Source organism: Heteronotia binoei, chromosome 3 (assembly GCF_032191835.1).
Source record: "Heteronotia binoei isolate CCM8104 ecotype False Entrance Well chromosome 3, APGP_CSIRO_Hbin_v1, whole genome shotgun sequence".
Taxonomy (NCBI): Eukaryota; Metazoa; Chordata; class Lepidosauria; order Squamata; family Gekkonidae; genus Heteronotia; species Heteronotia binoei.
In genome coordinates this window covers 171,129,781-171,144,583 of record NC_083225.1, presented here as the reverse complement: position 1 = coordinate 171,144,583, position 14,803 = coordinate 171,129,781, and the positions used below count along the sequence as shown (strand labels likewise).

The following is a 14,803-nucleotide window of genomic DNA, read 5'->3' as shown; positions in this document are numbered from 1 at the left end:
TTTAAAGATGGGGGTGACATTTGTTACCTTCCAGTCCTCAGGAACCCATTATTGCAAGTCCTATCCTCTGCTGTCAACAGGAACAGCTCCCCACCCTCCTCTAAGTGATAGCCCTTTGACTACTTAAAGAGAGCAATCATGTCCCTCCTCAACCTCCTCTTCTCCAGACCAAACATTCCAAAGTCCCTCAGCCTTTCCTTATAGGGCTTGGTCTCCAGGCCTCCTCTGTACCCGCTCCATTCTGTCCACATCTTTTTGAAGGGAGACCTCCAGAACAGGACACAATACTCCAGGTGTGGCCTGACCAATGCAGTGTACAGCGGGACTAGGACATCTTGTGATGTAGATGTTATGCCTCTGTTGAATCACCCTAAGATTGTATTAGCCATTTTTGTTGCTGCATCACACTGGCTGCTTATATTTAACTTACGGTCCATCCGTACCCCAAGACCTTGTTCATCCACACTGCTAAATCACACCTTTCTAACTACTACCACACACTGTGAACGGATGCTGTATACACATGGAATGAAAGCCACCCAGGAAACACAACCCTGAAAAGCCCAGACGGAGTAGGTCAGTCCCACTATCACTGGTACCTACTCACAAGTAAAAATTTGCTCAGGATTGGCCTTTATATTCATCAGACTTCATATATTCATCAGACTTCAAAAGGTGTCTTCTTGCTTGAGAAACAGTTTGGCAGATTCTGAAAATCCCAAAGGGGCCGCCATATCATTCTATTGCAAGGGCCCCTGACCTTTTTGAACCTATGAGCACCTGTGGCATTCTGACCCAAGTGTAGCCAAACACACAAAGGAAGTCCAAGAACAAGAAAAGAGAATTAAGTACGAGAAGTATGGACAGAATAAAACAAACAAAAATGATGTGCCAATCAGATTTCCAGTGGCCAGTTACAAGTCCTGCATGGCAGGAGCACCCCCCCACAAGACCAACTCATTTTTCTAAAAACACTTGGTGAGCACATGGAAAGATGTTAGCAGGAAACACGGCACCTTTGGGTGCAATGCTGGGGACCTCTGATCTATCGTACAAAAATTAAACAGAAGTCCAGTGGCACTTTAAAGACTAACAACCTTTATTCTTGCATGAGCTTTTGCGAATCAGAGCTTCAAGTGATTCAGCAAATAGCACTCTTCCAAATTCCACCTACACCATGCAACCGGTAGGTGGAAACGTAGCTATCTGCCTCCACTGCTCTTATCAAGAAAGCAGCCTCTGCAACTCTGATTTAAACACTGTGCTTGGACATCATAACAAACTGGGACACAATCAAAGCCCAGATAGATAGGTAAAACAGCAATCTAGCACATTTTTCTCCTGCCCTTTTACCAGGAAGTGCAGGGCAGCATATATACTGCTTGTGATGGGAGAGGCCCGGTAGACTTGCAGACCCTGCTCTGCCCACACACTCTGCTGGGTTGCAACCTCCTAGAGGGGAGCTATTCCTCTTCCTTCCACTAGGGTATTCACTGCCACCACCTGTTCATTTCAGGGGTCCTGACTGAGATGAACAGGATTCTCAATTCCTTTTCCTAGTTCTGAGGCCTGGCCTAAAGGTCTCCTGCTACCCAGTATCAGGTTGCCACAGAAACTAAATGCAGCTTTGGGATTCCCCTAAAGAGTTGGCCACTTGCATCCTGGGTGCTTTCCTTCTCCCTGGGGTGTGTGTGTGTGTGTCTTGCAAATGTCCAAAAGTGGCCGGTGCAGGATGTGGTACAGAGATTCACTGCCACCATCAATGGATCAAAATATTTATTAAAAAGAGAAAAAGTTTACAAGCATACTTTAGCACAACACCAGATCAGCAAACAGCAACAAAAGAAATTGGGAATAAACACGTTTCTTGTGTCCCTGGTTTATACACATGCTCCGGCTAGATGGTAGGACTAGAGCAGGCATTTAAAGCTTACAAAGTTGCAAGATGGTTCCCTTGTTGTTCCATTTTACCTGGACGGCCACATGTCCAGGGAAAAGAGACGGCTGCCTGCTGGCAGAGCAGATCTCAGAGATGTCCCCACCAGTGTTCCCTCTAAGCTGAGTCAGTGTGAGCCAGCTCACTTTTTTAGCCTCCGGCTCACACATTTTTGTCTTAGCTCAGGGAAAATGGCCTCAGATCAAGCTAATGTGTACAGTAGCTCACAAATTTAATGCCAGTGGTTCATAAAGTAGAATTTTCACTCACAAGATTCCACAGCTTAGAGGGAACATTGGTCTCCACCTCAGCATCCCCAGGAGAAGAGCCCCCACCTTCCCCCTGCAGATGTTTTGTTAATTCTCTGTCTCTACCCTCTTTACAGCATTCCCTTCACCCCTTTGACCTGCTCCACCCAGGTCACAAAGTGCATCCTGGGACACACAGGTGCATTCTGGGAGCTCTGCTGGAAGACATTCTGGGAAATCTCCAGGAATCACATGGAGGCTTTCTAGCACCAAAACCCTCAGATAAATTTCCTACCTGGCCATAGCATATCTACAACTGTGAACTGGCATACAACTGACTTAGCCTCCTGACCTTCCAGAGAGAAGAGAAAGAAATGACTTTTAAAACTCGGGGGAGGGGGCATTTCTTCACAGAGCACCATTCCTTCATGATGCCCCCCAAACAACCCTCTGAGGTAGATTAGATAGAGAGGAAATAACTGGTCCATGTGATAACCAATGAACCTGAACAGGGATTTGAACCTGGTTTGCCTAGATCCCGAGTCCTCCGCTCAGACCACATCACTGAAAGCTGATGGTCTAACAAACCAAGACTTTGTTGGTTTGTACCACACCGGGATTTCAAACTGGAAACTGTAGTTGGTTTGCTAACCACATCTTCTATTGAGTTTGATTTGTTGGCATCTGAATTCTCTCAACATGGGTGGGGGGGGGGTTGTTGTTTGCTTGTTTTTTAAATAGCGCAGATGATGGACCACGGATATAGCAGAGGAAAAATGGGACAGAGAGTGAGACAACCAGGATTTCTTACTGAGCATGTCTAGCAGAATCAATGAGCGTTCCTTACAAAGATTACCCCATCAGAATGCAGCTAGAAGCTTGCAGCAAGAGGGACTATGTTTGCTATGGGTCAATTTCTCTCCTGTAGTGTTACACCATTTTAACTTGTGTCCAGGGGAACTCTGTGGCCTTTGCTGCCCGGATGTCTGCCAAGGTGGGAGACATTCTCTGTGCCAGTAAGGATAAAGCAGACAAAGAAAAGAGGAAAAGAGGGAGATAAGAGAAGCAGATACACAAAGCCTGTGCAAGAAGGCAGCTGTAAAGAAAAAAAACAAATGTGGCTGGAAATGTAACCCTGAATGCTCCTTGCTGGCGGACCTATTAGCAAGGAAACAACTCCCATCTGTCCCCCACACCAAAACTTGCCCATGGCTTCCCTACTCGCAGCCTCCTTACAATCATTACCATTTTTAAAACTGGGGTTTATGCCTTTAATACTGTGCACAACAGATAGACATTCAACAGACATGACTTCCGCCCCAACACACAAACTTCATGTTGACAGCTGCAACTGACACATTATTTTCCTACGAAGTAAAGGCTAGAGTAGTCAACTTTTGAACCACCTCTTGCTTTAGCAGCAGTTTGAGTCACAATAATTAGCACAGAAGCTTCAGGCCATGTAAAGCTATTACCTTCTGATTTCTGCAGTTTAAACTCTAAGTTACTGATTCTCACACACACCGGTCAAATAGCAATTCCAATCAAAAACACGAGACCTGGATTCCTTTGCAGTTGGTTACCTGGTACCCAAAACAGTCCAATAAAGTACTGCATTCATACTTTAAACATGAAACTGGGACATCTCCTTTCGTTATGTCTCAGGAAAAGTGACTAGTCCCCCAATTAGAATACAACAGACACAGCTTTGCTCCCTTCTTTTCTATAAAAAAAAGTAAAGGTAGTCCCCTGTGCAAGTCCCAGTCATTTCCAACTCGGGGGTGACGTTGCATCACGATGTTTTCATGGTAGACTTTTTACGGGGTGCTTTGCCATTGCCTTCCCCAGTCATCTACACTTTCCCCCCAGCAAGCTGGGTACTCATTTTACTGACCTTAGAAGGATGGAAGGCTGAGTCAACCTTGAGCCGTCTACCTGAACCAGCTTCCGCCGGGATTGAACTCAGGTCGTGAGCAGAGAGCTTAAACTGCAGTACTGCAGCTTTACCACTCTGCACCACAGGGCTCCTTTCCTTTCTATAACATATTGCATATTCACAATGCCTTCTTTCTTTCATAATATTCTGTGATATTGTGATTTTATCGCAGAGACCTGGCGAAAGGTCAGTGGCCAGCTGCTGTAGGGCGCATAGAAATTGCAAGGCCCTAAGCTCAATTTCTAATGGACCCTTTTTGAAATAGCTCAAATGTTCTTTGGTAACATGCATGGCATTTGAAAAATCTCTCTCTCTCCTCTGGCCTCACTGCTTTGTTGGCTTCCAGCAAGAAATTTCCAATATTGAAAGTGTTCCCAGAATGTTCTTGCCAACACAAGTCCTCTTCTGTAACCTCCTATGACATCAAGAATGTTGGGAAAGAGAGAAGTTCAGTAGGTGTGATTCATTCTGGAAGCAGAAAATGTTGTCAGGTTGCAGCTGGCTTCCGGTGACCCCACAGGGTTTTCAAGGCAAGGGACAAACAGAGGTGGTTTGCAATTGCCTGCCTCTGTGTAGGAAAAGAGAGGCTGGGGGCGGGGGGAGGTTAGTTGCCAGGAAGGGCCAATTAGAGTCAAGAAAGAGACAGAAACAAAAATGGAAATTGAGAAAGAGATAAGAAACCAATATCCCTTTAAAGTCCTGGGGATTCCATTGTTCTGAGTGTTGTAATGACTTGTAACTCATATGTATAGTCTGTTCCTGAAGTTCCTTTGCCATAAAACAGCTACTCTGAGGTCACCCACTGAATGTCCTGGAAGGGTAAAGTGTTCTACAGGTTTCTCAGTCTTGTGATTCTTGATGTCAGCTTTGCATCCATTTATCCTTTGGCATAGAATTTGACCTGTTTGCCCTATGTAGAGAACCAAAGGGCACTGTTGGCATTTAATGGCATATACGATGTTAGAAAATGAGCATATGAATAAGCCTGAGATGGTGTAGATGCTGTTAGGTCCAGTGACTGTTTGTCTTATACCTTGAACTGTGCTTGTGCAGTTCAAGGTATAAAACTTATGTTGGTCTTAAGGATGCCAGTGCACTCAGACTTTGTTCTGCTACCTACATAAAACTATATACAAATCACAGTTACATGCTATATAAAAAATAAATGTGTGAAAGCTTACTTTCCCCCCATAGATCTTCATTTTCATCAATGCTCCCAATCTGTTGCTGTTTTGGCACAGCTACTTCCGGAATAGGGTTTCTTTTCTCCTTTCTGGAGAGCTTCCAGTGAACCAACACTCACAAATTGAAAGTGATGATCTGACAAAGCTAGACAGCCAGTTCAAAACGCCTGAGTGCCAATGTCATAGATGGCAAATGAACCCATACCACAGAGGCAATGGTACACCCCAGAATGCTCCCACAGATGATCCTAGTCAGTCAGGGATCACAACAGTGAACACAATTACACCACCAAGAGTAATCGAAGCCTATTCTGAATGAGCAGTCGATGCTTCCTGTATGGAGGAATATTTTCATCTTCATTTGCATCAACCCTCAGACAAGACATACAGCAAGAAGAGGTGGGTTTTGATGCTGGTAAGAATGGTTTGTGATTTCATGCTCAGTTCTAATTCTTAGGATATGTATAGGTTTGGGTTTTTTTTTTTTTTTACTTCATCTATTCCCTGTCTTGCTCCACTGAGACTCACGATGGATGTTCAAAACAATTCATATAACTGATCACAATAATTCTTATAAAAACTCTATAAAGCAGATCAGGATGAGTATCCTCATATTGTAAATTGCCAGCTACAGAGGACTGAAGATGAAATGCCCAAAGCCACCACCCATATTTGGGGAAAGATATGAAAACAGGAATTTCCTGGTACTCTGCTTGGGGTTTTACCCATCATGTTGTGTTGGCCCAACAAAGAACCACATGATCTTTCCTTCCTGCATATGAAGAAGAGGAACAAAAAGTGTTGATGCAACTCCTCACAGCACTCTGTAAGATCAAGCTACATTATTCTATAACAACTAGGCTGTATGCCCTGGCTTGGACAGCCCAGGATTGACTGAACTTGTCAGATCCTGGAAGCTACGTAGGGCTGGCACTGGTCACTAATGGAGGGAGACCATCCCTAAAGTCCAGGGTTACTATGTAAAGGCAGGCAATGGCAAACCACCTCTGAATGTCTCTTGCCTTTCAGGGCTTTTTTTTGTAGCAGGAACTCCTTTGCATATTGAGCTACACCCCCCATGTAGCCAATCCTCCAAAAGCTTACAGGGCTCTTAGTCAGGGTCTGCTGTAAGCCCCAGGAGGATTGGCTACATCAAGGGCACGTGGCCTCATATGCAAAGGAGTTCCTGCTACAAAAAAAGCCCTGCTTAAAACCATACAAGTCACCTGCTACTTGACAGCGAAAAAATTAAAAGGTTATCTAACACATTCAGACTCAAAAAACAAGCTTTATTTTATTCACGGCAGGAATTAGCCACAAAGTCCTCATATCTCTCCCCCAATCATGGTTTAAAAATAACTGCAATTTTTATGACGTATAAAATGGGCCAGTTTGTTCCTTAACTTCAAACCACAGTTCTAACTCAGCCAATTATGAATAAAAATACATTTTAAAAAATCAAAATAATCAGATTTTTTAAAAATTAAAACTAGATTTCCTCCCCGTCAGACTCATGAAGGGAGTGCTGTGTCTCAAAAGCTTATCACCTAGAAATATTGTTGGTCTTTTAATGTGGTACTGGACTCCAATCTATCTTGAGATGGTTTTTTTTCATTACAATACATTATAGCTCCAAGATATGGAATGGGGATTATTACTTATAATTTTGAAACATGAGAATATGTTCATGTAATGTTTAAGAAAGGTTTTTGGAAATGAGTTTCAGTCAGGGGTGGAATTCTAGCAGAAGCTCCTTTACATATTTGGCCACATGCCCCTGATGTAGCCAATCATCTAAGAGCTTGCAAAAAAAAGCCTTGTAAACTCTTGGAGGATTGGCTACATCAGGGGTGTGTGGCCTAATATGCAAAGGAGCTCCTGCTAGAATTCCACCCCTGGTTTCAGTAATTCATGAATCAGGGCATCAGTTCCATCTTATTCCAGAGATTTTTGTAAAGATTATTAATTATGTTAATCTTTTCCAACTACCCAACAGGTGCAATCCAGAACAGAGGTCCCCAGCAACACCTTTTTCTAGTGCCCGCCAAGTGTTTTTAGGAAGTGGATGGAGACAGATAGGACTTTGGCTTACTAAGGCTTCTGATTGACTATTGGATATCTGATTGGCTGTGCGGAGTTTTTTAAATGCTATTTTGGCAGCAACTGGCACTGCAGCACAAGAACTATAGTATGTTACTGAAGTTAAGCTGTGGCAATTGTTTTCTGGCTGGCTCTGCATCCTGCTGTAGCTATTTTGTTGCGGTCAGAATTCCCAATTTGCCCGCAGGCTCAAAAAAGTTGGGGAGCCGCTGGCCAAGAAGATACATTTGGTTATGCAGTTCTTAAACGGTGAACCTGTATCTTCATTTTCTGATATGGCTATAAACTATCCTGAAAAGTTTCAAAATAAATTAAAAATGTATAGTGTGTGCTTTCTAAAAATGAAATCTCTATCCGTCTCAGAGTTGTAAATATGCATTTATGTTCTAGCAACCAGGAAGAGTAGACTGATGTAGAAAACCATGATTAAATCGAGTCTTCCTGACCAATGACTTAAATCAACGTGATTAAAATGAAATCCACCCTGATGTGAACCTACTTGTGCATGTTTATTGCTGAGTGCATGCAGGAGCGGAAGCCATAATAGGAGTATAAAACCATATCTGCAGAGGAAGTGATTAGAGTTGGTGATAAGTGATAAGAGTTACTCTTTTAAAAAGGAAGCTATCTAAAATGTAACCAATTTTTCCCCCTGAAGTTGTCAAATACAACTGAAAAGTTCTTCAGGTAAGGAAGCAGGGAGGCAGGGGGAGTGGGGCTGTAGTTAGAATACCAGAAATGAGAACGAATCTGTTGTATTTGTGCAGCCTGACTGAACACAATTTTATTTGAATTATAATTGTCATAATAAAGCCTTACTCCCATCGTACTTTTAAACTTAATGTCTCCTAGGTGGCCACAGTGGCACAATGAAGATTTCCATCTGTTTGCTTGATATGTTTTGGTTATTTCCCCATTTTTGTGGGGGGAAATATTAGACAAGTTGTCAAATCTTAAGAGCTCTGCAAAATTCTCACAGGGGGTTTGAACAATGGATCCCAGAAACAAGGGGGGGGGTTGGGGGGGGAAGGTAAGAAAGAAAGAAAGCACAATGAAATTTAGAGGTTCCTGCCTAAAATGAGACCTGATTGTCATCATCTAAAGTCTCTGAAAGAGGACACCTGGAGATTTGGGCTAAGCAACTACTAATATGCAGATAACACTTGGCTCTATCTTGTGCTTCCAGAAGATCCCAGGATGGCTATGGAAACCGTGAACAGGTGCTTCCAGGCAGTTTTAGGATGAATGAGGGCTACCAAGTTGAAACTTAATCCTGACAAAACACAGCTGCTACTGTTGGGGGCGGAAGGTCTGACCCAGGAACTGGGAATCTCCTATTTGGGTAGGATTGAGCTCCCCTTAAAGAGCGGGCTTGTTGCTTGGGGGTGGCCTGGACTCGGACCTCCAGTTTGGCAAACAGGCAGCAGAAATGAGCAGGGGTGCCTTCCACCAGCTTTGGTTCTGGTGAGCCAGCTGCTGCTCTTTCTGGAAGGGAAGGATCTTGCCACTGTGGTGTGTGCTCTGATAACATTTAGGTAAGGCTACTCCAATGTGCTCCACGTAGACAGTCCGGAAGTTACAGATGAATGCTGTGACCACCACTCTACAGAGACCTCCTTGAGCTCATTAAAGAATGAGTTATGAGGGGAAAAGCATGGGCCCTGGTTGATTCCAACCAGACTGCCTTGAGAAAGGGAACAACTAGCAGATGTCAAATTTAGGAACACCACTGGCACACAACAGTTATCTATTTTTAACTGTTTTCTGTGTATTTTAATAGTGCAAGCTGCCTTGAGTGTTTAGGTTATAAATATTTTAATAAATATATAATCATGTAAAAGAGGAAAGTATTTTTGGCAAGCAAAATCTATCACATTACGTAGTTCAGGAACTTTAACCTCCATTAGTTCTGGCCACTCTAGAAATCTCTTCAGAGCATTAAAAATGTTATTTTTTTAAAAAAAATTATACATTCCTTATCCCCAAATGCATGTAGTAGTGTACAAGAACAATGATCACAACAAAACTATATAAAAACTTTGGCTTAATAATTTCCTGAGTGAATGAAAGACACAGTACAAAGAGTTCTCAAGCTGCCTTCTTCCAATACACAAAACTAACAACTAGAAAGACAGTTTGGTGCAGTGGTTAAGTGTGTGGACTCTTATATAGAAGAACCAGGTTTGATTCCTCACTGCTTCACATGCACCTGTTGAAGTGACCTTGGGCCAGTCATAACTCTCTCAGAGCTGTTCTGCACAAGAGCAATTTCTGTCAGAGCTCTCTCCTACCTCACAGGGTGTCTGTTGTGGGGAGGGGAAGGGAAAGAAGATTGTAAATCACTCTGAGAGACTCCGAGTGAAGGGCAGGGTATAAATCCAATCTCTTCTTCTTCCTTGTCAAAAAGTCAGGAATGGTCATGCAAGCGTGCATTTTGATTATGACAGATCCAATCGGTTCTTGAGGTTAGGAAAAGGAGGACTGGGGCAGAAAGGGAATACATGGGAAGTCTAGGACAGGCATGGGAGTCAGAGGGACAGGGAATGAGGAGATACAAATACCACTTGGAAGCCTCATTCTATTTTTAAACCTGTCTAAACACATGCAAACTTGTGTTTATCTTTCGACTATCAGGACTTGAATGCTCCTTTCCCAAATGAAAGCTGAGGTTCTCCACATTATTTCAAACAACCAGCTTTTTGGGAGGTGCTGCAATGGACGCAAAGCTGTAACCCCACCCCATCCCTTAGTGCTTGCTAAATGCGCTGTCTCCTTTTCAAAACACCGGTTTCTTCTCACCACGGCTTGGTATTCTACATTATCCCACTACGCTTTTGGATGCCAATAGCAGAGAGGTGAGGTGAATAGAAATACTGTACATTGTAATGACCAAGCTAGGCAAGGACCACTGGATACTGACCGCATCTCACTGTCACTGAATAGTGGACTATTGTACACACAGATCTGCCTTCTACACAATCAGATTGCTGGTCTTCAAGAGTGTAGGTTTTTATACACTGTTTTTCTTTATCTTTATAAGGTGCTTTTATAAGTTTCACCTGGGCACATATGGTGCTGCCTTATACTGAATCAGACCATTGTCTGCTCAGACTGGCAGCAGCTCTTCAGTCCCAAAGTGGCTTACAATCATCTTTCCTCCCTGGCAACAGGTACCTTGTGAGGCAGGTGGGGCTGAGAGAGTTCTGAGAGAATGGTGGCTGGCCCAAAGTCGCCTGGCAGGTGCCATGTGGAGGAGAGGGGGGATCAAACCATATTAGAGTCCACCACTCTTAACCACCACATCATGCTAACTCTAGATCAATCTTATATATTCTGCCTGACAGTGGCTCTCCAGGGTCTTGGATAAAGGTCTTTCACATCATGTACCACTTGATCCTTTTAAATGGGGCTGCACCTGGGACCTTCCGCATGCCAAGTAGATACTCTCCCACTGAGTTACAGCTCCGCAGCTGAATGCTTGTAACAAACACAATATCCAAGGATGTGCACACCCTACCTTTTATAAAGCAGAGAACTTGTAGGGACTGTTTTTGTTTATTTATTTCATTCATTTATACCACATCTTTCTCCCCAATGGGGGCCCAAAGCGGCTTACAGTATTCTGCTCTCCTTCATTTTATTCTCACAACAACCCTGTGAGGTAGGTTAGACTGAGTGTGGTGTGATTGGCTGAAGGTCACTCAGCAAGCTTCCATGGCATGAGTGGGGATTTGAACCTGGGTCTTCTAGATACTAATTTGATACTCTTAACCGCTATACCACACTGCAACCGCAGTCAATTGTTTACTATAATAACTAGTTCAGTCCTCGAGAGGAGGCCATAAATTAGCTCCAGTGCATCTGTTTGGATCTGTTTCCAAATTAAATCTGAACTACAGAAGTGACTAGAGCTATATATCTTAGGGGGATGGTACTACCGGGCGTGCGGTGCCTGAAGTATTTGTTCTCTATTAAACATTTAACAAGTCGCCTCTGTTTTCCCAAGGGAGTAAGAAAAGCAGATTCATAGCTCAGGGAGAGATAACATAAAGCCTGAAATGTCACACTATAGTTTTGTATAAAATCATACCTCCCAGCCTTATCTTGAAGAGAAAAAGCCAACTTCTGCATTGTTGAGGGCACCCACTCTGAGGGTACAACCACACAACAATCTCAAGGATGCTCTACATGGGTACCAACCAATGCTTCAGAAGCATGCAGCACGTGACCTCAGTGTGAGTTGTCAGGTAGGTAACAGGGACTAAACAGGCGTCTCAGAAGGCCCCTTTGACCACTAGCAGCGATTTCCTGTCTTGCCCTTTGTTGTATACTGAGGCCTAGTGTTTCTCTTACTGAACTTGACAGAACAGCCTGTGCTGTGCTCTGCATTGTGTGGTGGGTTTGGACCAAGGAGATCAGGGTTTCAAATCCTCGTTCGGCCATGACACTCAGCTGTGACCTTGAACCTGTCACTGCCCCGCAGCCTAAACTCCCATAAAGGGGGAAGATTTTAAAAAAGGCAGAGAGACAGACCAACTTGAATACATGTATGTTAAAATTGCTAATATTCTTATTACTCAGACCTCCATTTTCTTCTTTTTCTTTCCCCTGTCTTCCTTCAAAAATGAGATTACAGGTCAGGTCAGGGACTTTTTTTCTTAGCCTACTTTATAGGTTACACCTGGACACACATGATGGTGACTTATGCTGAAACAGACCATTGGTCCTTAAGATCAGTATCATCTGCTCAGACTAGCAGCAGCTCTCCAGGGTCTCCAACAGAGAACTTCCACCTGATCCTCTCAGCTGGAGATACCGGGAATTGAATCTGGGACCTTCTGTAGGCCAGGCAGATGTAGTATCAGAGAACCATGGCCCCTCCCCACAAGCTGTTACATCATAACGATAATTCTTCCCCCTAAAAGCAGTGCCTTGATTAAAATTTAGTAGGCCACTGGAGGCCCTGTAGTGACTTAGAAGCCCAATTTTCCCATTCAGTGTCTCACTGGGAAATCTCAAACAAGGAAAAAATGTAGCAAAACGAGGATAGAGTAAGGGTTAAGACTGTAGCCTGAGTTGATTCTATAATTCAACAAGATTTACTTTCAAGTAACTGTTTCGCCTCAGGATGCCATGCCTTGTTTACACAATCTGGCCCATGCTTTGATTTTTAACCCCAGATTGCCAAATCAAGCTTTCTCCGGAGAGGATGCCAAAGGCCAGAATGCAACAACTCTCCAGTCTCATTTTAGTCCCTTTAAAAAGGGAGTATGTGAGTGGGGTGGGGGTGGCGTGTGTGTGTGTGTAGACATTCTACTTACAGACCTTGGTCATAAATCCAACGCAGAGACACCACAACAGTGAACAAAACCTCAGCTCCTGGGTCTATATGAGACCGATATGCAACAAAAACTTGCAAAAAAAAAAAAATCCAACAACAATTCGGCCCAAGCCACATGCAACACGATCGCCCCTCACTTCGCGCTAACAAAGTCCTTCAGATTAATATATAACTGTTAATAATATGTTCAGATCCAGAGCATTCTCGGGGATCCGCTGCCCGTCGCCTTGTTGCCAGCGGCACCACACACACCACAACATGGCCAGAGATCTGTTTTCATATGCGCCTTTTAACCCCACGATTCAACCCGAGCCTAGCAGCACCCGAAACGCCAGTCGCACGACTGATTCCAGCATGAGTTTCCATGCCACCGGAGCCTCTCCCTTTCCCAGCTGCGAAAGGTAGGCTCCCCCCCTCCTCCGGATCCACACGGGCAACGGATCAGCTATGCGCAGCCACTCGTTTGCAAAAGCAACAGTTTTTAAAAATAATCTGACACGTGGGTGGCGAATGGAAGTTAAAACTTTCCCCCTTTTTAGCTTTTTCTCTTTTTGGGGAGGGCGGGAGGAGGAGGAGGGTGCGCGTCCCAAGATTTACTTACTCGCTTGCACGCGACAGCAGCAAGACAGGAGCACCAGCCACAGCCCGGGGAAGGCAAGCCCAGCAAAGAGTTTCATGGCTGAAAGGAGGGGCGAGATCCTTTCCAAGACAGCTGGAGGAGAGAGGGGGGGGGGGGAAAGGGCAGCAAGCGACGGGAAACAGCAATTGCCCCGCAGCGATCTCACGCCGTTGCTGCGATCCTGTGCACGGAAGCGCGGCAGCTACCGCGAGGAGGACCCGGGGCTGTCTTCCCACGTGACGAAGCAGGCAGAGCGAGGCTGCGGACGGGTGGGGAGGGGGAGGGAGGAGGGCCCGAGCGGGGAGCCTCGCCATTGGTCCGCGCGCTCAGGAAGCGGCTGCTCTGGTCTGGTTGCATTGCATTGCAAATGCTCGATGGAGAGCGAGAGCAGGTTTGCATGTGGAGCGGCGGGCTCTTGAAAGTGGGTCGCGCAAGGTCCCGCGTGCAAAGCTGCCTCCTTGGTTTTTACGCCTACCAGGGGGAAATGGGGGGGGGTCGAGTGTGCCAGCGGGGAAAAGGACCCCCCCCCCCCTCCTCCACATCAAGATATTTTCCGCCCTAGACCTTTAATCCTGGTTCAGCCCAAACTGATTTTCTGCAGTAGAATCATAACCTTATAGAGCTGGTTTCTATGATCTCAGAATTCAAGGAGGGACGGTGGCTCGGTGGTAGAGGCTCTGCTTGGCAAGCAGAAAGTCCCAGGTTCAATCCCTAGCATCTCCAACTAAAAAAGGTCCAGGCAAATAGGCGTGAAAAACCTCAGCTTGAGACCCTGGAGAGCCGCTGCCAGTTTGAGTAGACAATACCGACTTTGATGGACTGAGGGGGCTGATTCAGTATAGGAAAGGAAAGGTCCCCTGTGCAAGCGCCAGTTGTTTCTGACTCTGGGATGACGTTGTTTTCACGGCAGACTTTTTACGGGGTGGTTTGCCATTGCCTTCCCCAGTCTTCTACACTTTCCCCCCAGCAAGCTGGGTACTCATTTTACCGACCTCAGAAGGACGGAAGGCTGAGTCGACCTCAAGCTGGATACCTGAAAACCCTGTCAAAGATGAACCAGGATTAAAGAGCTAGTGCAGAATTGGCCCCTTTTTTGATATATTTAATTTGATTTTTATCCCACCCCTTTGCTGGCAATCGGGGCTCCCGATGGTTAAAAAAACCCCAAGTGCTGCCTGAAAAGAAGGAAACTGGCACTGAAGACCAGAGTTTGCGTCTGATGCTCATTTTCTACTTGCAAGGATTTGCTGTTTGTTTTAGCGTGGGAAATATTCCAAGATGGGGGCCACCACCTGATCCTGTTATTCTAGCAACTAATTCTCTTGCACGTGTGAATCAAGGCAACTTTAAAACGGGATGCTGTCTTGGTGCAAAGGCCCATGGTGGGTGGGGAGAATTCTGTCTTCCCCCGCCCAGTCATGCTTCAAAGCCAGCAGCTG

The 14,803-nt window shown here is 44.9% G+C and overlaps 1 protein-coding gene across 1 annotated transcript in view; it reads right to left on the bottom strand.

The window, feature by feature from the left end:
- Positions 1-13,584, bottom strand: part of LOC132569134 (adipocyte plasma membrane-associated protein Hemomucin-like) — a 33,407-nt gene extending 19,823 nt beyond the window's left edge. The window contains exon 1 of the mRNA XM_060235317.1: positions 13,347-13,584. Coding sequence (XP_060091300.1) covers positions 13,347-13,422 — 76 coding nt within the window. The 5' untranslated portion in view covers positions 13,423-13,584. The remainder of the gene's footprint in view (positions 1-13,346) is intronic.
- Between the last annotated feature and the right edge of the window lie 1,219 nt (positions 13,585-14,803).